The sequence below is a fragment of the Pelobates fuscus genome, chromosome 13, assembly GCF_036172605.1.
Source record: "Pelobates fuscus isolate aPelFus1 chromosome 13, aPelFus1.pri, whole genome shotgun sequence".
NCBI lineage: Eukaryota > Metazoa > Chordata > Amphibia > Anura > Pelobatidae > Pelobates > Pelobates fuscus.
The window spans coordinates 58,439-82,881 of record NC_086329.1 but is presented as its reverse complement, the minus strand read 5'-3'; the positions used below and the strand labels follow the sequence as shown (position 1 = coordinate 82,881).

The following is a 24,443-nucleotide window of genomic DNA, read 5'->3' as shown; positions in this document are numbered from 1 at the left end:
CCCCACCCGCCGCTCAGGGGTTGGGGCAGGGGGGGGACAGTAGGTCCCCCCCCTTATTGTATTTTTAGGGCCCCCACCCGCCGCACAGGGGTGGGGGCCGTGGGAGAGGACGGTAGGTCCCCCACCATTCTTATCTAGGGCCCCCACCCACTGCTCAGGGGTGGGGGCTGAGGGGAGGACATTAGGTCTCCCCCCTCTCTTTATTTAGGGCCCCCACCCACCGCTCAGGGGTGGGGGCCAGGGGGGGAGGACAGTAGGTCCCCCCCCTTATTGTTTTTTTAGGGCCCCCATCCACCACTCAGGGGTGGAGGCTGGGGGGGACAATAGGTCCCCCCCTTATTGTTTTTTTAGGGCCCCCACCCACCGCTCAGGGGTGGGGGCCGGGGGGGAGGACGGTAGGTCCCCCCCACCATTCTTATCTAGGGCCCACACCCACCGCTCAGGGGTGGGGGCTGGGGGGGAGGACAGTAGGTCACCCCCTATGTTTATTTAGGGCCCCCACCCACCGCTCAGGGGTGGGGGCCAGGGGGGACAGTAGGTCCCCCCTTATTGTTTTTTTAGGGCCCCCACCCACCGCTCAGGGGAGGGCCGGGGGGGAGGACATGCATCAACTATGTAATTTTCCATGGGAGTTTTGTCATGGATCTCCCTCCGGCATGCCACAGTCCAGGTGTTAGTCCCCTTGAAACAACTTTTCCATCACTATTGTGGCCAGAAAGAGTCCCTGCGGGTTTTAAAATTTGCCTGCCTATTGAAGTCTATGGCGGTTCGCCCGGTTCGCCCGTTCGCGAACATTTGCGGAAGTTCGTGTTCGCCATTCACGAACCGAAAATGTTATGGTCGCGACATCACTACTCAGTAGCTAAGGGAGTATGAAGAGCATAGCAATCCCTGTAGTGATTATAGCTGTCCCCTACAAACATGAGTCAAGGCTACAAGTTAGAGGGTCAAGTCATTCTGTTTATGGGCACCAAAAGAACCTTCTTTTATGCAGGTTTCTCTTAGATAGGACCACCCACAGGGTTTTACAAAACAACCAATCATACACGTACATTACCGAAAACACTCCCAGCAATTACACACAAAATCCTCCTCTCTGTCTGTGATATAATTATGTTACACAATGGGTTAACATAATTATCACAGACAGTAAAAATACAGTTTTTACACATGCACTGTAACTTTAAAACTATACATCTCCCTAAAAACATCATATTTAGAATCAGCATACTTTAAATATAAACATAACCATAAATCATACAAATCCCTCCAGTAAATCAAAAGTTAGATGGAAGTCTTTTATGACCGACCGCAAGCACAAAACAGTTCTATAGATTTGGGCTGTGAGGTCGGTCAATTTCATACAGAAAAACGACTAAGTCCCATTCGAACGTGCGTTCGAATCTTCGAACGGGACTTAGTCTCTGCAGCTGAAAGTTCAGTGTGGGAGAAGGTAAGGGTCAGCGGTGTTTGCGGAAATGTGTAGCCGATTTTAGTTCAATGGATTTGGCTACACATACTGCTGACCTCGTTCGAATGAACAAAGATGGCCGCCGACCAGTGTTCGTTTGCACGAACAGCGGCCACCCAGCACTCGGCAATTTTATAACATGACAGGAGGCTTCGTATTTGCTTAAGTCTCTCTTTACTAGAACTCCACAGCAGCACAGAAAAACAACCAATCAGAAAAAAGTTAGGTACTATAAAACTCCCCTCCCCATGCATCATTTCCTCTTTCTTTGCTGCTCTGCAGACAGTACAGGTCAGAGTACCACTGCCTCCTGCTTATAGTGGGTGGCTTTGGGATTTATTTTTGACTTATTTATGATTTAGATTTATATTATTCAGTTACCATATTGTGTATTTATTTTTATATATTATATATGTATATACTGTTACATAGTTACATAGTTAGATAGCTGAAAAGAGACTTGCGTCCATCAAGTTCAGCCTTCCTCACATTTGTTTTTTGCTGTTGATCCAAAAGGCAAAAAAAAACAACCCTAGTTTGAAGCACAATTTTGCAACAAGCTAGGACAAAAAATTCCTTCTTGACCCCAGAATGGCAGTCAGATTTATCCTTGAATCAAGCAGTTATTACCCTACATTGAAAGATTATATCCTTGAATATTCTGTCTTTGCAAGTATGCATCTAGTAGCTGTTTGAACATCTGTATGGACTCTGATAAAACCACTTCTTCAGGCAGAGAATTCCACATCCTGATTGTTCTTACAGTAAAAAAAACCTTTCCTTTGCCTTAGACAAAATCTTCTTTCTTCCAGTCTAAACGCATGGCCTCGTGTCCTATGTAAAGTCCGGTTTGTGAATAGATTTCCACACAATGGTTTGTATTGGCCCCGAATATATTTGTATAATGTTATCATATCCCCTCTCAGGCGACGTTTTTCTAAACTAAATAGGTTTAAATTTGTTAACCTTTCTTCATAGCTGATATGTTCCATTCCTTTTATAAATTTTGTAGCCCGCCTCTGCACTTTTTCTAGTGCCATGATATCCTTCTTTAGAACAGGTGACCAAAATTGCACAGCATATTCATATACTGTATTTAGTTATATATTATATTATTTTCTTTTTATATATTTAATGTTTATTTCTGTATTTAGTTATTTATTATATATTTTTATAATTATTTTCCTTTTATATATTTAAGGTTTATTATATTTAGTCACATGTTTCTTGTTTATATATGTATATACTGTATTTAATTTTTATATTTATTATTTATATATTTTAGTTTGTTTTTTAGTGGCTTTGGGCTTCTGCCCGTTTTTTCCTCATTGTTCACCCTGTTATAGGGGATGTTTCCTTCATGTGGTTTTAGGGGGGTTTCCTGGGGATCCTTTTGGTTTTGCCTCTCTTCCCTGCCCCCTCAGACGGGGCTGACGTCATTCTCTAACAGGACATCACATGTTTCGGACGGCTGAAGCTGGACCCTTCTTTTTTACTGTATCTGCTCTCTGGAGTCGCCTGTCATGAGCGAGGGGACTTTACGCCTTGCCTGCGCATTGGAGAACGCTATGTGTTCGTGGGACTCCAAGATAAGAAGGGAGGTACCCCTCTATAGGGAGACTTTGACTTCAATTATCAAACTCACATTCCTGGTCCCTTGTCCTAGGGTCTACTCTGGGAGTTACGTGCCTGGACAGTCAGGGGTACAGGGACCTAAGGGTCTCGCTATATTATAACCCATCTTGTAGGTGGCGTGTATACCAGGAACCCCTACACAAATTTTGACAGGTCGGGCATTGGAACAGGATCGTGCTACGGGTAATCTGATTATTTCACTCTCTCACTACAGCACATGAGGACTCTTCGTGGTTTCCAGGTACCAATCACCATTGGATCCGTACATCTGTCACTCTTAGACGATGACATATCTGGATGGGAATCTCCACTCCGGTTTACGCTTCCCATGCCTTTGTATATTTCTGGGATTCTCTATTTCCAGACTAGTCAACCACAGTTCATCCACACAAGTTCAGTTCAGAACCCTGAATGGACGTCCTTTTGGAGTCTTTTCTCTACTGCAGGCGAGGATTACACAGTCCATTTGCTTTATTGGAATCACTTAGGATACGGCTGGTTTGACCACATTCTTGCCTGCATACTAATCTATTCTAGGATGAAACTTCTCACCGGGTAGGTCAGGAGGAAACAAAAGATCCTACTCGGTTCTATTGTGATATTGGTGGTGGACTTAGGCGCACTCTTGAGATTGGAGATCTACCTGCAAGGCCACATCGCCGGATGACCCTGGCACGATCGGAGGAGCCACCTTACAGATCAAGAGTTGAGACATGGTGGCAATTTCTTCTCGCGGCCTTAAGTCCGCAAATGACCTTCGATATTTTACAACTACAGGAAAATGGCTGATAGGTCAGATTGCTGGCTCATGGACCGACTGCTAGGAAACAGATCGCAACGCCACGTTCAATGGATCTACAGGCAGATGGTGTTTTTTATCCGTTTTTGAGATGCTTCGTCGGCTGGCATCTTCATTGATCCGTCTTCTGTCCTTTATCGCAGTTGTTATGTCCGTTTTGGATTACTCTGATATCTCCTGGAATAGGTACCAGCGACACAAACAGCGTTGGACTGGCGAATTGAGCGTTGAAACAGCAAATACAAAGCCTCCTGTAATGTTATAAAATTGTAGATTATGCTAGCTTTAGTGTACCTATAATCTTAATTTTATTAATGACAGGAGGCGAGTATTTCCCACCCATTCTTATCCCTCCCTTGTTTACTGTTAATTTAGTTTTATCAAGTACGTATGCAACTCTGCTTGTTGTCTCTGCTACCTGTCACTTGTTCTTATGTCTGTTTTTCATATGTAGGGTTGGGATATCTCATATTAAGGTAATTTTGGTTGCTACATTGGGTACCTACATGTTTTGTTCAGAGTACATTTCATTGGCTAACCAACCCTTTCGATTCTGTTTTTTCTCTTGTTTCAGTTTACAGTCCTTCATCGCTATCTGGTTCGACCGTTACTCTCGGAGGGTGGACATCGTTGTATTCATCGTATCTAGGACTTCGTTTCTTCCCCATTATGTTTTCTGCCTTTTATTCTGTTTTGTCGCTGCTTGAAAGAGGAAATGATGCATGGGGAGGGGAGTTTTATAGTACCTAACTTATTTCTGATTGGTTGTTTTTCTGTGCTGTTGTGGAGTTCTAGTAATGAGAGACTTAAGCAAATACTCGCCTCCTGTCATTAATAAAATTAAGATTATAGGTACACTAAAGCTAGCATAATCTACAATTAACCTGCATTAACCTCACAGCCTGGGAGGTAAATTGCCTGCACACTTCCACTTCTGGGTGGTCCGCCTGTGTGGTACCTGGTTCAGTAAGCCCCATTTACTGAACCAAGTGGGAGAAAGCCAGGAATACAGTATATTAAAGGTTTGGGGACACCGTCTTAAAGGGGCATTGTTCAACAAAGTCACAATATGTCCCCAGACGGTTCTTAACCCCTTAAGGACACATGACATGTGTGACATGTCATGACTCCCTATTATTCCAGAAGTTTGGTCCTTAAGGGGTTAAAGGGCCATACACACCCAAAAAAGGTCCATAAGTTTTCAGGGGCACAATCTCCCGGGGGCCATAGTCATGGAGGTTGGAAAATAGTCTTCTCCACAACCCAGAGAAGCAGGGCAATTTGTCATTTAAAGGGCCAGTTACAAATGGCAGTTTGTAACAAAGTGGTTAGAGGAAGGGTTAGGGGTTAAGGTTAGGAGTTAGGGGTTAGGGTCCGAATTACCGAAGTTCAGAATTACCAGAGTTCTGAATTTCCAAAGTGCCGAACCGAACCAAATGCCATTGGTCCGAATTGCCGAAGCAGACACATTTTTTACTTAACCGAATTTCCAAACCGAACCAATTTTTTTGCCCATGCACATCCCTAAATAACATAGGTGCACATATCTGTATTCTTAACCCTAAAGCCCTGATTCCCCTTGTCATTTAATAAACCCTGTATAAAAGAAGAAAAACTAAATAAATAAATATAAAACAAATTACAAACCAATTCTCCAGCGCAGAGTCTTCTTCTGCACTACCACAACTTTCTCCTTGGGTTGCCTCATCTTATAGGTGTGCCACCAGGATGATGGGCCAATCCAATGCTACACATAGAGGAGCATTGGGGACCTTAGCCGCATGCGCAATACTCTCTGTGATGCACCAAAGATTCTGCCATGGAGAATCATTGAATACAATGATTCTAAATGGCCAGCCGTGATGTCACGGTGTGTTACGGTTTGAAAACCAGGGAGTACGATTCCTGACTCTCAAACCCAGAGAGTTTGGCTTGAAGCCCAGAGAGTTTGTGCTTCCAAGCCCTCTAATTTGTGAATTAAATCATTTTGGAAGATCGTAGAGAGGGTTCAAGACTGCAGGCACTATAATAAGTACAGTAAAAGCAGGTTGTTACTCTACCTATAGTGTCCCTTTCATATAAGATGATATAAGAGGCTTACAGAGTTATTTACTAAACTTCAATTTTCACTAATTAAATCCAAGTAAGAAAAAGGCAAAAACTGCTGATCTGGAAAAATATTCCAACTCGGCCATAATCACAACTTTTTCCATTTTGTTTTAATTTGCAAACTTTGAGTGTTTAGTGAATAACGCTGACAGTTTGAGCAGTGTTCTGTCACTAAAAAGGTATGAAGTCCAGATAATGAGCGGAGTTCAGCTCTATGTCACATGCAAGGAGTAAACCCATAACATATTCCAATAGAGTATTCTGCTTCAGTGCTCTGTTAAGTACAACGCCATCGATTCTGGGCCGTCAGAGAGGATGAGAAATATGCACTTACCTGACTAATACCTCTCTGACCACCAGGCTCCTTTTCTAAAATTGTATCATGTTAGACCCCTGAAACTATTATAGAGTCCTGATTTGAGACCTTGTCTGTTAAGTTAACCTTGTTTGCACACATGAAAAGGGGAGACATAAAGAAACATGTAGGACAACTGTGAGACAGGCAAGGCTAAAGGGGAGAGGTAAATGAAAGACAGAAATTCGATGAATAATGGGTGCAGACACAGTAAGAGATTATTATTATTATTACTGACATTTATATAGCGCCAACAGATTCCGTAGCGCTTTGCAGTATTATAAGAAGGGGGATTTAACTATAAATAGGACAATTACAAGAAAACTTACAGGAACGATAGGTTGAAGAGAACCCGGCTCAAATGAGCTTAGAGTCTATAGGAGGTGGGGTGTAAAACACAATAGGACAGGAACTAGAAATCAAACATGGTGGAGTAAAGCAGAGCTGAAGGAGAGAATAGAGTGCTGCCCTTTAGGAGAGAGCAAGAGACAGGTAGGTATGTGAGGTAGAGGGTACTCTGGGAGGCCATAAGCTTTCCTAAAGAGATGGGTTTTAAGGCCCTTCTTAAACGATTGAAGACTAGGGGAGAGTCTGATGGCGGAAGGCAGGCTATTCCATAGGAAGGAGCCGCCCGCGAGAAGTCCTGCAAGCACGAGTTGGCCATAGGATTAATTAAACTGGATTTGTGAAGAATTATCAAGAAAACTGAAAATTCTAGGACAAAATAATCAACTTGGGAAAATATCTTAAATGGGGAAATTTTCCACTTTGATTATTAAGGTCTAATATCTGTGATTCTCACAGCAATTCTGGGGTTAGTGAATAAACACCACCGCGTTTAAGGAGGAAAAGAGAAAAAGGCAGATATGCAGAGGTAAAGGGATAACAATTTGTATTAGGGTGAGAAAATTGCCCCAAATACAATGAAATGTAATCAGGTCTGCTTCACTGTTAATGGCCATGTACTCAGATCTAACAATTCTGGAATATACTAATAATACTTTGATATCCCTGAAGCAGTGGTATATGGTATATTGTCTGACTCAATTAAACTTCATAAAAAATTCATGAAAATTACCTCAGGTACTGTATTAAAATCCATTCTACATTACTGTCCAAATGATTCTGTGTATTTACAATGGATTGGCTGCAATCTGTCTCACACAAAGCAGGCAACACAAAAATGTTCCTACAGAACTGGCAAGCTCATACGAGTACTTTGGATACTGATCTAAGAAAACACATGGGGCGTTTGAATACACTGACTAGTAATTTGATAAAGTTATTTTACTGTTTCTGTTCTCACATATTTGCAAACAGTGTTTTTAACCCCTTACGGACACATGACGTGTGACATGTCATGATTCTCTTTTATTCCAGAAGTTTGGTCCTTAAGGGGTTAAGGGATTTGACATATAGAAGTCATTCCATTTAAACTGTTAGCAACTTTCCCTCCCCACACCTCACCAACCCACCTTCTGTCCAGCAACTGTGCATACCTCCCAAGTGTCCCTATTTAGAAGGGGCAGTGTCTATTTAGGGCTTAAATCCCTCTGTCCCTCTTTTTTTTATCCAATATTGTTTCTGTGTCCGAGAGTGTGTGCCTAGAGATTATAAACTGGTTTGAGAAGGGCCCTCAGCACTTTCATTTTCTGTATATCCAACTTGTCTTGTTGCAAATACTTGTTTATTAGTCAAACTTTTGCACAACATTACAGAACATGATGGCACATTATAAATAATAATACTATTTATAATAATATAGGTATTGTTTGCATCTACAATAAGATTTATGGAAGAATGTTCATTTTAACTATACCTATCAGTCATAAACTGCCTAATATCATGCAGGTCTCCCTCGTGCTGAACGTGTCCTGTGGTATCAGGCACCAAGCAGTTCCTTTAATTCCTGCAAGTTGCGAAGTGGGGCCTTTATGGATCGGATTTGTTGTTCCAGCACATCACACAGATGCTTAATCTGATTGAGATCTGGGGAATTTGAAAGCCAAGGCAACACCTTGAACTCTTTGTCATGTTCCCCAAACCATTCCTGAACAATGTTACCCCTACAGCCTCCATCCCAGCTCCCTCCAGCGGCCGCCATCACAGCTCCCCCTACGGCCGCAATCCAAGCTCCCCCAGCAGACAACAATGTTTGCAGTGTGGCAGGGTGCATTATCCTGCCATTGCGACAGTCAGCACACCCAGCTGTCTGCCCTGCACAACCCCCTGGCCAGTCACCCACAGGTAATATGTGTCATTTTGTCACTGTATGTGTGTGTGTGTCTTTCTGTCAGTCTGTCATGGTGTGTGTGTGTGTGTGTGTTTGTGTCATAGTGTGTGTGTGTCTGTCTGTCTGTGTCATGGTGTGTGTGTCTGTCAGTGTCATGGTGTGTGTGTCTGTCTGTGTCATGGTCTGTCTGTGTCATGGTGTGTGTGTGTCTGTCTGTCTTGAAAAACAGCTTGAAAAAGGTCGAAACGTTGCAATAAACCTGCTTGAAGAACAATCACAGTGAGTGCCTGAGATTCTTTTTATTCTACATATGTCTCTTGGGGTCTTTTGCTGACCCATGCTCAGTAGCACCCTGTGTGTAATTGTTGTGACTGAGTGCGACCCTATTTCTATTTTTGTGTCTGTCTGTCTGTCATGGTGTGTGTCTGTGTCATGGTATTTGTGTGTGTGTGTGTCTGTCTGTCATGGTGTGTGTGTCTGTCTGTGTCATGCTGTGTGTGTCTGTGTCAAGGTCTGTCTGTGTCATGGTGTGTGATTCTCTGTGTCATGCTGTGAGTCCTGGTGTGTGTGTGTGTGCGTCATGGTATATGTGTGTGTGTGTCTGTCATGGTGTGTGTGTGTGTCTGTCTGTGTCAAGGTGTGTGAGTATATGTCTGTCATGGTGTGTGTGTGTGTGTCTGTCATGCTGTATGTGTGTCTGTCTGTGTCATGGTGTGTGTGTGTGTCTGTCTGTGTCATGGTCTGTTTGTGTCATGGCGTGGGTGTGTGTGTGTCTGTGTCATGGCGTGTGTCTGTCTGTCATGGTGTGTGTGTCTGTAATTGTGTGTGTGTGTCTGTCTGTGTCATGGTGTGTGTGTGTGTGTGTGTGTGTCTGTCTGTGTCATGCTGTGTGTGTGTGTGTGTGTGTCTGTCTGTGTCATGCTGTGTGTGTCTGTCTGTGCCATGGTGTGTGTCTGTATCATGGTCTGTCGGTGTCATGGTGTGTGAGTGTCTGTGTCATGCTGTGTGTGTGTGTGTGTGTGTGTCTGTCTGTGTCATGGTGTGTGTGTGTATATGTCTCTCATGGTGTGTGTGTGTGTGTCTGTCATGCTGTATGTGTGTCTGTCTGTGTCATGGTGTGTGTGTGTGTGTGTGTCTGTCTGTGTCATGGTATGTGTGTGTGTCTTAAATGTTGTAGGGAACAGCAATAACTGCTATATCACTGCTAGCTCTTGTAAGAGCTCTCTTCAGCTATACAGCTATACTCTCCAGGAGGAGAGATCCAGCTATACTCTCCTGGAGGAGAGGTCCTTCCCACACAGTCCTGGATCCAGAGGTAGGACCAGGGTGGGAAGGAGACGGCAAGATCCCAACCAAGCTACGGCGGTTCGTGAAGCCTGCAGTGCTTATGGTGTCTGGTGCAGTGCTGATGGTCCTTGAGAAGCACCAGGAGTATCCGTTGGCAGAGGTACCCAGCCAGGGTAGAGGGTGCTCCGTTACACCTATGATTCCTGACCTTAACATAATAATAATAATTTTAAATTAACAAAGTATCATAAAGGTCTCAAACTGATTTTATCAGTGACAGAGATAAGGAAAGACATCTGCAAAACTGACTATTTTATGCTCTCCTGGGGCTACTCGCAATCTATGTACAGTGTATAAAATGACTATTCTAATAGCCAGGCATTAAGAGTTCCTCGCCACGGCAGGCCTGGAATTTAACATTTCTATGGCCAGGGGGAAATTTTCAGTTGCCGATGTTTAGTGGCACTTGGAAATTTGGAGCCCTGCAATGTATTGGCTGTTTGACAATCATCTCTGGGAATTACTCCAGAACCTGGGAAACAATGACTGCCTCGATGTGTACCGTTCACAATTAGAAAAGTTGCTGAGAGGAATGCACTGACATTAACATGGGCTTTGGGGGAGCACACAAAGAGTTTATTCATTTTAACATGTTTGGCCCAATCCCTGATATTGCAATGCAGAAGGGTAAGAAGCCAGCTCTATCAAAGGCCTTTTGTGCATCAGTAGAAAGCAGAGAAGATATGCGTGACTGGGCTTGATCGATTACATTTATAAGGGAGGTGGTATTGTCGCGGCCACTTTAACGTGTATGAAGCCTACATAATCCATGTATACCAGTTAATGGGGAACTTCATTCAATAAAATAATTAAAATCTTTTATAACATGGATTAACAGTTTTGTTAATGAGATGCTCTGTTTTATATTTAATTTATATTAAACAACATCATAACCCAGTTTAGACAAAGCAAAACCAGGGCGCATATTGCAGATGCCTGAAATATTATTTCATTTCTCCTCTTCTCCGTAAGCTCGCTCTATGTTGACTGTCGTGTGCAAAGGGCGGAGTTTATAACAACAACTGACAGGGACCTATGATGGAGGCACCCAGTTACAGAATGAAGAGGTGTAGATACCTACATTTGAGGGCCGGACTTGGACAAAAAGTTCAGCTTGGGCATTTAAAGGCAGCGCAGCCAAATACAGGTCGAAAGGTGGGCGCTGGTCAGAGAGGTGCCATGTTTGGGAGGAGGCTGTTCATGGTGTTGTGTGTGGGGTAGACTACTTGTGGTATTGTTTATTGTGTTGGGAGGCTGTTTGGGAGATTTTGTGTGTAGGGGGTGTCATGGAGGTCATACTCCAACATACAGGAAAAGGCAATTCCCACAGACAGAGGTCCTAGATCAGTAATGGTGAACCTTTTTGAACCAGAGTGCCCAAACTGCAATACATGCCAACTTTTTTACCCTCAAAGTGCCAACACAGCAATTAAACCTGAATAATGAGGTTTAAGTTTAGAAAAAACAACTTGTACAGTTGTCCAAACTAATTAACAACTTTTGTTTTAAAAGAAGAACACAACAGAGAGTTCAATTATACAAATTTAAATAATTATATAAATAGCTAAAATTAAGCTTATATTTGTTAGTATCTCCAACAAATGCAATACATACACACACAGACTGCTGAACACATTCACACAGACTGATGAACACATTCACACACCGATTGTTGAATACACACACACTCCGCTGAACACAAGATGCACACAAACATATACACAGTCCGCTGAATACACACACACAGTCCGCTTAATACACAGACTGCTGAATACACACACAGACTGCTGAAAACACACACACACATACAGACTGCTGAATACACACACACATACTGCATTGAGGGGTGCAGTGTATGTGTGTGTGTGTGAGGAGTGCTGTGTGTGTGTGATGGGTGCTATGTGTGTGTATGTGATGGGTGCTGTGTGTTTGGGGGGAGGGGTGCTGTGTGGTGTGTGGGGGGAAGAAGTGCTGTGTTGGGGGAAGGTGCTGTGTGTGGGGCTGCTGTGTGTAAGGGGGGGTAGGAGTGCTGCGTGTGGGGGGGGGGGGGGTAGGAGTGCTGGGTGTGGGGGGGGTAGGGGTGCTGGGGGTAGGGGTAAAGATACATAAAAAAGCTATATTAAATCTTCATCCCCCCTAACTTCTTCTTACCTTTGGTGAAGGATACCAGAAATAGACGCAGTCAGAAACAAGCCTTGTCAGGATATCAGAAATACAAAAATTCTGAAACAAGCCGGGTCAGGATACCAGAAACACAAAGTCAGAAACAAGACGAGGTCAATATCACAATAAAACAAGAGAGACTATGAACACTAATGTGAATCAGGGCAAAAACCACGATAGGGCAAGGAACAAGGACCCAAATTAGCTTTAAATAGGCTAACACAAATTCTGATTGGTCCACGTCATCCCTGCAACTACAAATTGATAATGGGGTTGCCTGGATGATGTAGTCACTTTAGGAATGGGCGTGAAGTCACAGCATTTGAATTATATAAGATGGGCCAATAAAATGTGCAGCGTCTAATAATTCAGGAGAGAATAAAGCTAATTTTGGCCCGCACTAACCAGCAGAGGGAGCTGCATGACAAGCACAATGGTGAGTTTTACCTGTTCAGATCACGCAGGCACGTGAATCGTTCCTCCCATACGACCGGAGGAGGGGACGAGCGTGGCCGTGCGAACCGTGAGGATCAGTGTGGGGGCCAGTAGCTGCATGTGTGGATTTTGCTTGTAGTGTTTTCTGTGTGGGTTTGCATTTGGGGGAAGACTGATTGTGGAGTTGCATGTCTATGAATGAGGCTATTTGCAGTGTAATGTATGTAGACAGAGTTTGTAGTGTGTCTTTGTGTGGGGATATGGGCTGTAGTGTATGTCTGGGGGACAGGGGCTGTAGTATGGGAGCAATTATGGTTGTAGTGGGTGTGGGGTGGAGATACACCATGTTGAGATAAGGGCTGCAGTGTATGGGGTTGTAATGGCCATTGTAGGGGTTAGGGGCGGTAGTGTGGAGATAGAGGTTGCGAAGGGAGATAGGGGCTGTGATGGGTTGGAAATGGCTGTTTTTGAGTATTTAAGGGCAGTGGTGGGTGGGTTAGGAATTTAGTACTGTGAGTGTAGTAGCAGTTGTAGGAGCAATAGAAATGTAATGGAAAAAAAAAATTAAAATAAAATGTGTGTAGAATTGTCGTGAATTCTAGTCTGTAGAAAAGCAGTGAATTCTAGCCTGTAGAATTGTTGTGAATTCTAGTTTGTGCAATTCTAGTGAATTCTAGACTGTGGAATTGTAGTGAATTCTACTCTGTGTAATTCTAGTTAATTCTAGTCTGTGGAAATATAGTGAATTCTAGTCTGTAGAAATATAGTAAATTTTAGTGAATTGTAGTGAATTCTTGTCTGTAGAATTGTAGTGTATTCTAGGCTGTATAATTCTAGTGAATTGTACTCTGTGCAATTCTAGGGAATTCTAGTCGCCACTGGTTTTTGGAGGGGCCTGTTTGCCAGCCTCCTGCCCTGCGACTATGGCCCTGGGATGTATTGCCCTTTAAGGAACTGAGTTGGGGCTTAGGGACTTATATAATACTATTACTGACCCTTTAAGAGCTGTATTTGGGCATAAGGGATTTTTATAATGCTGTTTCTGGCCCTTTTATTACTTTGGAGCAGTGTTGCAACTTTAAATTGGCACTTCGGATACAGCCGAAGTGCCGAAGTAGTCAAAGTGGCCGCCATTCGACAAACGAACACGTTGCGGCGGCTATCTTTGTTCATTCGAACAAGGTCAGCGGTATGTGTAGCCAAATCCATGGAACTGAAATCGGCTACACATTTCAACGAACACCGCTGACCCTTACCTTCTCCTGCACTGAGTTTTCAGCCACAGAGACTAAGTCCCGTTCGAAGATTCAGTTTTTCAGTGTGAAATTGACCGAAATCTATGGAACTGTTTTGGGCAGGAAAATGTGCCTGCGGTCGGTCACAAAGGACTTCCGACTAACTTTTGAACTAATGGAAGGATTTGCATGATTTTTGAGTATGTTCATATTTTAAGTATTTTTATGAAGATTGGATGTATAGTTTTAAAGTTATAAAAATGCATAAAAAAAGTATACGTTTTAGCTTGGAGATAATTGAGTAGATACAGTAAGAAACTCAATTATCTCCCAAGCAGAGGGGAGGGAATCTGTGGGATGTAACCGTTGTCTGATTGGCTAATGTATAATTGCCTCTGGGCGTCTCCCTTGCATGGGAGCATTGCATAAAAGCAGAGTACCTGCCATTAAACATGACTTCTTCTTCACCCTCAATCTAGAGTCCTGTCTCTTATCGGGGGAATTGCTATATCACCACAAGGGATTGCTATGCATACTCCCTTTGCTACTCCCTTTGCTAATCACTACTAAGCTCTTTTAAGAGCTTGTTCCTGCTTCACTCTCTTGGAGGAGAGGTTCACCCACTGGAACCTGGAGCCTTGTCGTAGGTCCAATGGTGGGTAGGAGACGGCAAGACCCCAACCAAGCTGCGGTGGTTCGTGGGGTCTGCGGTGGTTGTGGTGTCTGCGGAGCACTTGGAGCCCTCTGTAAGCGCTAGGAGCATGCTTCAACGGAGGTACCCAGTCGGGGTGCCAGGTGATCTGTTACATATAGCAAATCCTAATATGTGGAATTGTAGTAAATTATGGTCTGTAGAGTTGTAGTGAATTCCAATGTGTAAAATTGTAGTGAATTCTAGTCCGTGAAATTCTAGCAAATTCTATTCTGTGGAATTGTAGTGAATCTAGTCTGTGGAATTGCAGTGAACTCTAATCTGTAGAATTGCGGTGTATTCTAGTCTGTGGAATTGTAGCAAATTCTAGTCTGGGATATTGTAGTGAATTCTAGTCTGTAGAATTTTAGTGAAATCCAATCTGTAAAATTCTAGTGAATTCTAGTCTGTGGAATTGTAGTGAATTCTACTCTGTGTAATTCTAGTGGATTCTAGTCTGTGGAATTGTAGTGAATTCTAGTGTGTAAAATTTTATTGACTTCTAGTGTGTAGAATTGTATTGAATTCTAGTCTATAAAATTGTAGTGAACTCTAGTCAGTAGAATTCTACTGAACTCTAGTGAATTGTAGTGGACTCTAGCCTGTAGAATGGTAGTGAACTCTAGTCAGTAGAATTGTAGTGAATTGAAGTGAACACTGGTCTGTAGAATTGTAGTGAATTGTTGTCTGTGGAATTGTAGTGAATTCTAGTCTGGAGAGTTGTAGTGAATTCTAGTCTGTGGTATTATAGTGGATTCTAGTCTGTCGAATTTTAGTGAATTCTAGTGAATTGTACTGAATTCTAGTCTATAGAATTGTAGTGAACTGTAATGAATTCTAGTGAATTGTAGTTGTTACGAGACCAATCTCGCCACATTGCATTGGAGGAGCCAGGTTGCCCGCCTGTTGCCTCTGGACTATGGCCCCATGTTAAAAAGCCTTCTTTTCCCCTGGAGAAAAGGCTTGTTCGTGCCTTTCTGCCCGGCGGTCGGTAGATTCCATCTACCAAACTAACGCACGAATGACTGGACCACCTGGGAGCTGGAGTGTGTCGGCAATTTACCTCCCAGAAGCTGCGGTTAACCGCAGTTTAATTGACAAATGCTGGGTGGCCTTTGTTCGTTTGCCGAACACGTGGTGGCGGCCGTTTTAAAGTCCCGAACGGCCAGCGGTGTTCAGCGCCCAAACTATGGAACTGGAAACGGACACTTATTTGCATGAGCACCGCTGAGCCGTCAGCCTCCTTGCTTCTACAGTCGGTCATTTAACCGGATGCCTGTTCATTCGGTAGTTTAAACCGTATGAACAGCATTTCCCCAGATAGCCATCTCGTGGAGTCTATTCGTATGGGGAACAGACTTTGTGAACACTTTAACTCCACGGCGATTGGACTGTGTATATTCTGGAACGGCTGCAAAGGCTATGAATGTGTTTTTCAGGAGCACATGGCGCTCATTGCCCTGATGAGATTATTCATACCAAATCACCTTCCCAGATAGTTTACTCAGTCACAACTCACATGTAAGAAGATCTGGCGCTGTTTATTAGTCGTATGATCTGTAGAATGTGAAGTTACAACAGGTAAAAGAACGATTCTTCCAAACAGGTAGGAGAGATATCACAAGTCACATACAGATGTACAGCATAGAATACACTGGAACAGGAAAGGGGGAGGGGAGAATCTGAAGCATCATGCAAACTATGGAGTGGCCCAAGAGACAAACTTAAGATGCACATTAAAGAAACAGTACATTATAATAAAACAATATCATGTAACATGACAGTGTACATAGGATCTGAGCGCTATTCGGTACTTTTGAGCGCTCAGATCCCAGCTATCTGGGGATGGGTTACTTGTATATATTTTATGTGACAAATGTAACATTATGTATTTTATTGTATTTTCGTGTTTTACTGTAACCATGTGGTTAATGGAGTTTTGCCTCTGTCCTTGGAGATAATTGGATTACTTCCCAATTATCTCCAGGATAGAGGGGAGGGATTGTAAATGTACTGTGGGAGTGTTTTAACCCTGTATGCCTGTGATGGGTCATTTTACCATTTGTGTCCCAGTCTTCCATCTGGTCCCCTAGGGGAGTGTCCACCAGGTGGAAGACCTGCATAAATACCGGTCAGGTAGCCCACATTAAACCAGACCACTGCTTGACCCCCAACACGGAGCTCTGTCTCGTCTTTGGGGGGATTTATTGTATGCTGCTAGAGACTGATTGCTAGGAGTGTAAGCTGCTTGGATGCTTTTCCTATTCGTCTGCTAGCAGCTACTTGTGAGGTTCCGGTTCGGGAGTTTGGAGTGCTATTTTGTATGCAGTTCGGGAGTTTGGAGCATTCCCTTGTATTCAGTTCGGGAGTTTGGTGTTCTGCAGTAGCTGTGCCTGTGTCTCTGGAAGGGGAAGATCTGCTAAACGGCGGTTTAACCCCTTTATGCCCGGGGTGCCGTTACAGTAGTGAACTATAGTCTGTGAAATCTGTAGAATTGTAGTGAATCTAGTCTGTGGAGTTGTAGTGAACTATAGTCTGTATAATTCTACTAAATTCTAGTGAATTATAGCCAATTCTAGTCTGTGGAATTGTAGTGAATTCTAGTGAATTGTAGTGAATTCTAGTCTGTAGATTTGTAGTGTATTCTAGTCTTTAGAATTGTAGTGAAATCTAGTCTGTAGAATGGTAGTAAATTCTAGTCTGTAGAATTGTAGTGAATTCTAGTCTGTAGAATAGTAGTGAATTCTAGTGTGTAGAATTGTAGCAAATTCTAGTCTGTGGAATTGTAGTTGTGGCAAAAGTAGCCTTGCCACTGGCTTTTGGAAGAGCCTGTTAGCCAGCATCCTACCCTGTGACTATGGCCCCTGCAATAGACCTGGCTAAAATACTTTAAACAGACTCTATTCGTGCCTGCTTGGCTACTCTGTTCGGTAGTTTGCATTCCTCTCCTATTTTAACACTGTCCCGTTCGACTACCGAACAACCGCATGAACCAGAGACTACCCTGGAGTTTGTTAACACCTATTAACAACTTGGAACGTTTCACAGCGCAGTGTTCTAATTGTTCATCTGGGGGGCCGCAATTCCTATGGACAACCACAAGGTGGTGGCCATCTTGTTTGCATGAATGCAGGCAGCGGTGTTTAAGCATGAATCCCCTTGCATTGTCATATAAGGCCAAGTGTGGCACCATTAAAGTCAGTTCCTCTTCACCCTCAACACGTAGCCCTGTCTCGTGATTGTAGGGAACAGCTATACTGCTATAACCACTACCTCTTATAAGAGCTTCACAGCTATACTCTCTTGGAGGAGAGGCCTTTCCACTGAGAGTTGGATCCAGGAGGGAAGGGATGGTGAGACCCCAGCCAAGCAGCCCTGGTTAGGGGGACTACCGTGCTGCTGGTGTCTGGTTCGGTGCTCATGGTACTCAGCTAGGAAGCATCGATTGGCAGAGTCACCCAGTCACCAACCGCTTGGGTGGAGGTGGGTTACAGTGTTTGGATGTCGAACTTTGGCACAATTAAAATCAGTTCCTCTTCACCCTCAACACGTAGCCCTGTCTCGTGATTGTAGGAAACAGCTATACTGCTATAACCACTAGCTCATATAAGAGCTTCACAGCTTTACTCTCTTGGAGGAGAGGCCTTCCCACTGAGAGCTGGATCCAGAAGTTTGGTCCAGGGTGGGAAGGAACGGCAAGACCCTATCCAGCCTGCTGCGGGGTGCTTACGGTGTCCGGTGCTGTGCTTATGGTCCTCAGCGTCAGCTTGGAAGCATCGATTGGTGGAGGCACCCAGTAGGGGTGCCAGGCGATCTGTCACAGTAGTGAATTCTAGTCTGTAGATTTTTAGTGAATTCTAGTCTGTGTAATTCTAGTGAATTCTAGTCTGTGGAACTGTAGTGAATTCTAGTCTGTAGAATTGTAGTGAATCTAGTCTGTGAAACTGAAGTGAATTCTAGTCTGTAGAATTCTAGTGAATTCTAGTCTGTAGAATTCTAGTGAATTCTAGATTATGGTGTGGTGTAAGTGACAAAGACCTACACCTATAAGTGGAGCGCTCAAACACATATACAGCTTACCAAACGTTATTTCGTTCAATGGTGCAGTATGAAGTACATGTCAAGGAAAATACAAAAAGATACAATATAGTGCAGATGGTATTTAAAGTGACAATGCAATAATAATAATAATATCGTGGTGAGCTGTACACTCACATTGCAAGGAGCTTGTATATAAAACACACTGGCTCCGTATTGAGGCTTGTGTGCTTATTATGGTAGCACCACCCTTCCACTTCGACTTGGAGTAGTTCTCAAAGACATAAAGAGAGAACGGACCAATGTGTTGGTTGTGACAGTAAAATCACAGGTGTATGATAGTAAATGTGGTGCTCACCTGGTCCTGAGCCTATGGGTCCCGGCTCTAGGTGTATAGATTTGGTGCCAATTTAAATGGGGATGGTGAGACCCCAGCCAAGCAGCCCTGGTTAGGGGGACTACCGTGCTGCTGGTGTCTGGTTCGGTGCTTATGGTACTCAGCTAGGAAGCATCGATTGGCAGAGTCACCCAGTCACCAACCGCTTGGGTGGAGGTGGGTTACAGTGTTTGGATGTCGAACTTTGGCACAATTAAAATCAGTTCCTCTTCACCCTCAACACGTAGCCCTGTCTCGTGTTTGTAGGGAACAGCTATACTGCTATAACCACTAGCTCATATAAGAGCTTCACAGCTTTACTCTCTTGGAGGAGAGGCCTTCCCACTGAGAGCTGGATCCAGAAGTTTGGTCCAGGGTGGGAAGGAACGGCAAGACCCTATCCAGCCTGCTGCGGGGTGCTTACGGTGTCCGGTGCTGTGCTTATGGTCCTCAGCGTCAGCTTGGAAGCATCGATTGGTGGAGGCACCCAGTAGGGGTGCCAGGCGATCTGTCACAGTAGTGAATTCTAGTCTGTAGATTTTTAGTGAATTCTAGTCTGTGTAATTCTAGTGAATTCTAGTCTGTGGAACTGTAGTGAATTCTAGTCTGTAGAATTGTAGTGAATCTAGTCTGTGAAACTGAAGTGAATTCTAGTCTGTAGAATTCTAGTGAATTCTAGTCTGTAGAATTCTAGTGAATTCTAGATTATGGTGTGGTGTAAGTGACAAAGACCTACACCTATAAGTGGAGCGCTCAAACACATATACAGCTTACCAAACGTTATTTCGTTCAATGGTGCAGTATGAAGTACATGTCAAGGAAAATACAAAAAGATACAATATAGTGCAGATGGTATTTAAAGTGACAATGCAATAATAATAATAATATCGTGGTGAACTGTACACTCACATTGCAAGGAGCTTGTATATAAAACACACTGGCTCCGTATTGAGGCTTGTGTGCTTATTATGGTAGCACCACCCTTCCACTTCGACTTGGAGTAGTTCTCAAAGACATAAAGAGAGAACGGACCAATGTGTTGGTTGTGAAAGTAAAATCACAGGTGTATGATAGTAAATGTGGTGCTCACCTGGTCCTGAGCCTATGGGTCCCGGCTCTAGGTGTATAGATTTGGTGCCAATTTAAATGGGGATGGCACTGCCCCTATGAAGATTCTTTGGAGGCTCCAAAAAGGACTTGAGTAGGATCTCGAGTAAAATAACAAATTTATTGATATATAATAAATGTAAAAAATAAATGTTAAAAAAGTCCGCAATAAAAGACCTTTATAAATGGCCAATACGCATTTCACTCTCAAATAGAGCTTCCTCAGTCAACTGTAATGTAGGTCCTCTGAATCTTCCATTTTAAATGTCTCTTAGGTCTTCCACTTTAATGAGCTAAATACATTTTATCCAATCACAGTGAAGTATACATATTTCTTATATGGGGAGATATGTGTGTATGCCTTTAATAGGCTAAATTTTCGGCGCCTTTATTTATTATTATTTTCATTGGTGGGCAGTGGTGGTTGGTGGAAGTGTTCTGGGTCTGTCCGGGCGGTTGGCGGAAGTGACGTCACGAACCCACGTGAGCGACACTCAGCCGCCACCCGGAATCTCCCTGACACTCCGACCATGCCGCACATCTCCCATGCGTGCAGGTCGGAGGGAGGGGATTGTGACATAAGAGGGGGGGGTCCGCGGGCATATCGATGCGTCCCGCCCCTAAGGCGTGTCGACATGTCCGCTAGCTCCTCCCCCCTCCAGCATGATTGACAGGTGGTGTGTGTATAGGGATGTATATGTTTTTTTTATCTGGAAGGGTACAGAGGACACATTACACACCTTTTTAAATCAGCTCAACAATAATGAATGGGGTATTATTTTAACTACTAATTTTAGCAAACATACAGTCACATTTCTAGATTTGGATATTTTTATAGATAATGAAAAGGTAAAAACTAAAACTCATTTTAAAGATGTGGACGTCAACAGTTTTATCCAGATTCAGAGGACCAACATTACAGCTGACTAAGGAAGCTGAGTAAAACGCGTATTGGCCATTTTTAAAGGACTTTTAATGAGGACTTTTTTAACATTTATTTTTTACATTTATTATATATTAATAAATTTGTTATTTTACTCAAGATCCTACTCAAGTCCTTCATAGGGGCTGTGCCATCCCCATTTAAAGTGGCACCAAATCTATACACCTAGAGCCGGGACCCATAAGCTCAGGACCAGGTGAGCACCACATTTACTATCATACACCTGTGGTTTTATTGTCACAACCAACACATTGGTCCGTTCTCTCTTTATGTCTTTGAGAACTACTCCAAGTCGAAGTAGAAGGGTGGTGCTACCATAATAAGCACACAAGCCTCAATACGGAGCCAGTGCTTGTTTTTTTTTTTTATATACAAGCTCCTTGCAATGTGAGTGTACAGTTCACCACAATATTATTATTATTATTGCATTGTCACTTTAAATACCATCTGCACTATATTGTATCTTTTTGTATTTTCCTTGACATGTACTTCATACTGCACCATTGAACAAAATAACGTTTGGTGAGCTGTATATGGTTTTGAGCGCTCCACTTATAGGTGTAGGTCTTTGTCACTTACACCGCACCATAATCTACAAATGTGTTTAGTGGAATAGAGGATATTTCCACACAAGTGTATAGAGCTGCCTGTAAATCACTTTCATTCTTTAAGCACTTTGTTATACACATTCCTCCGTAAAAAGAGGCAACCTTGGATTGGTATTCATAGATTCTGGAGTGAATTCTAGTCTGTGGAATTGTAGTGAATTCTAGTCTGTGGAATTGTAGTGAATTCTAGTCTGTGGAATTGTAGTGAATTCTAGTCTGTGGAATTGTAGTGAATTCTAGTCTGTGGAATTGTAGTGAATTCTAGTCTGTGGAATTGTAGTGAATTCTAGTCTGTGGAATTGTAGTGAATTCTAGTCTGTGGAATTGTAGTGAATTCTAGTCTGTGGAATTGTAGTGAACCAAATGGCAAATCTCTGCATCCAGGTTTAAAAGCCCAGCTATGACATTTTCCAAATCAGCACTATTGCCTAATGTTGCCATTTAGTTTCCAAGTTGTAACAGTTCTCTGTGTAGTGAAAAAAGTACTGTTCAGACATAGGGTGAGATTTATCACAGCGTTACAGTGAGATTTGCACCTTTTCTGGATTTTATTTAGTGTGTGTTCTTTTAAGAGAAATGTATTGAATCTCCGTTACTTGACTTGTCCTCTACCTTTCATTTTTTAATGTATGAATTTTTCTTGGCAACACTATGAACTTATTAAACTTTCCAGGAGAAAAGTGTTCAGTTTAATTATTATTTATTTTTGTATCAATCTAAATATGGTTGTTTTTTCTAAAATGGACAGTTTTGCAAAAAATGGAGGAATGTATGCAGAGAAAAGGCATTACTTTAGACCATCTAGAACATTTTAATAAAAACATATTATATTCTAGAGACCAAAAATGAAGGACATTTCTCAGAACAGTTTAATAAATCCCCCGTAGACAGTAACAAAAAGTGTGGCTAAAAATGGAGTTAAAATTCCGAGAACTATTGGCAGCCTCATACGCATGTTTCTATGTATGTGATGGTAGGTGTTGTCTTAATGTCCATATCTGACATACTGATACATGTGTAACTCTTTCAGTTACAGTAAACTGGTCTTTGTTGCACAGGGATTAAATGGTTACATTCCCCCTCATTATATGAATTTGATGTTCACACGGATCACATTTGAAAGGGTTACTCCAATAATAAAACACTGCCTTGGTTAGAGTAACCCTTACTAAGCTGCTACCATTGGACGCCTGTTCCGGGCTGGCTATTGATGACCCAAAAAATTGGCTGGAGGTGGAGTCGCACCCTAGACAGCAAAGGGGTCAAAACTTTCCTCATGGCAAAGCTCTACAGACTACAGGCGCCATAACTACTTCACACTACTCAAGTGGTCATGGTGCTTGGAGTAATCCTTTAAAATGATTGATATTGTTTGGAGGCATAAACAATATTACATTTCACCAGGGAATACAAATATGTTTATCTTTTTTTACTTACAACCATTACCTTTTTGTCAAACTTGCATGCACATCAATCCAGAGCTATTCCTTCACAGTGACATATTCCAGACTAAATATCTCAAAGTCTGATATGGACTTTATTAATTAAACAGGGAATTGTAATGAATTAAAATCTGAATTGCAGCATTAAGGCAAAAAGTGTTCAACTGGAAAAATTTGCAGCTACAGTAATTGCTCGGCTATTTTGGTCTAAATTTTGGAATATGGATTCCAGTTTTGAGTTTAATGAGTACACACCTTTGTTTCTGTAGATCAGTGAATCTAATGCTTTTTTTAATTCTGTAATTAGCATACATTGATGAGGAAGATTACAACCGCAGTACCTAGCTAACAGTTTGCAGCAAATTAGGTACTTACAGTTAAAGGTAAAGAACAGATAGCAAATAAAACTGACATGACTGCCAGTAAAATGAGATGGTCCATCTCCTCCATGCCGGCTTGCTTCGTCTCGTCTTGCTTGTTTTTGCAAGAAACGGAGCACCTTCGGTTTTGGCTTTGGTACATCCGGTAAAGGTGTTTCATAATTGCCACATTGCAGGTGACAATGGCAACAACAAGTAGGCCAGTGACTGTACCATACAGCATAGAAAAAGCAAAGGCACTGGTGTTTGACTCCTCAGAAGTCATTTGTATGAAGCACCAGCTCCCAGGGCAATATTGTTCATATTGGCCAAATCCCAGGAAGGGCATACAACAAAAAGCAGTGCTGAACATATTCACTATAAGTGGGATCGACAAACCAACTCTTTTAGTGATATATGAGCTATAAAAAAATGGGTACTCTAGAGCAAGCCAACAGTCCAGAGCCATAGCCAAAAGAATAAGCATCGGTGCCAAACCAAAAAAGGTCATTAAAAAGCCAAAGAAGTGGCATAGATTTTGATTATGCGCCATTTCCACCAAGGTCTGATTTTTGGAATAAGCAGCTAGCACCATGGGGCTCACTAGACATTTCCCCATCAGATTTGTGATCGTCAGTCCAGTTACCAAAATATAGAAAACTGAAGTCTTTTTGTTTTTCCCATGGAGCTTGTGTTGCCAGAGAATGAAAAGGGCAATGAGATTGCCTAAAAGACCCGCACTGAATAACAATGAGCTGGGTATCACCGAGTGACTACTCATAATAAATCGGCTTTTAGTGCATGGGTACAGCTCCATGAGAAAATGTGGCTAAAAAGTAGAACTTGTTTTACAGCTTCCCCCCAAAAAAGGCAGATCTCGAATGAATGTGTGAGTTGACACCTTCACAGACTGCTGCATTTTTCTTTTATTTGCCAGTATTCAAACAGAAGACTTCATCGGTCTCAAATCCTGAAGTCAAAGAGGTGGAGAGAACCATCTGATATGCAAAATAAACAAGCTTTAATAAGGCGTTTCCTATTCTCCATGGCACAATGCCAAAGACTTGGATTTATGCTTTACAAAGAGCAAGTATTGT

General features: G+C 42.6%; 1 protein-coding gene and 1 non-coding gene across 2 annotated transcripts in view; one reads left to right on the top strand and one right to left on the bottom strand.

Moving 5' to 3' along the window:
- Positions 1–24,163, bottom strand: part of LOC134583159 (prostaglandin D2 receptor-like) — a 34,385-nt gene extending 10,222 nt beyond the window's left edge. The window contains exon 1 of the mRNA XM_063439983.1: positions 23,363–24,163. Coding sequence (XP_063296053.1) covers positions 23,363–24,163 — 801 coding nt within the window. The remainder of the gene's footprint in view (positions 1–23,362) is intronic.
- LOC134584221 (small Cajal body-specific RNA 11) lies at positions 187–325 on the top strand. Its single transcript, XR_010086498.1, has one exon. It is a non-coding gene; the product is annotated as a small Cajal body-specific RNA 11 (non-coding RNA).
- Positions 24,164–24,443: the final 280 nt, after the last annotated feature.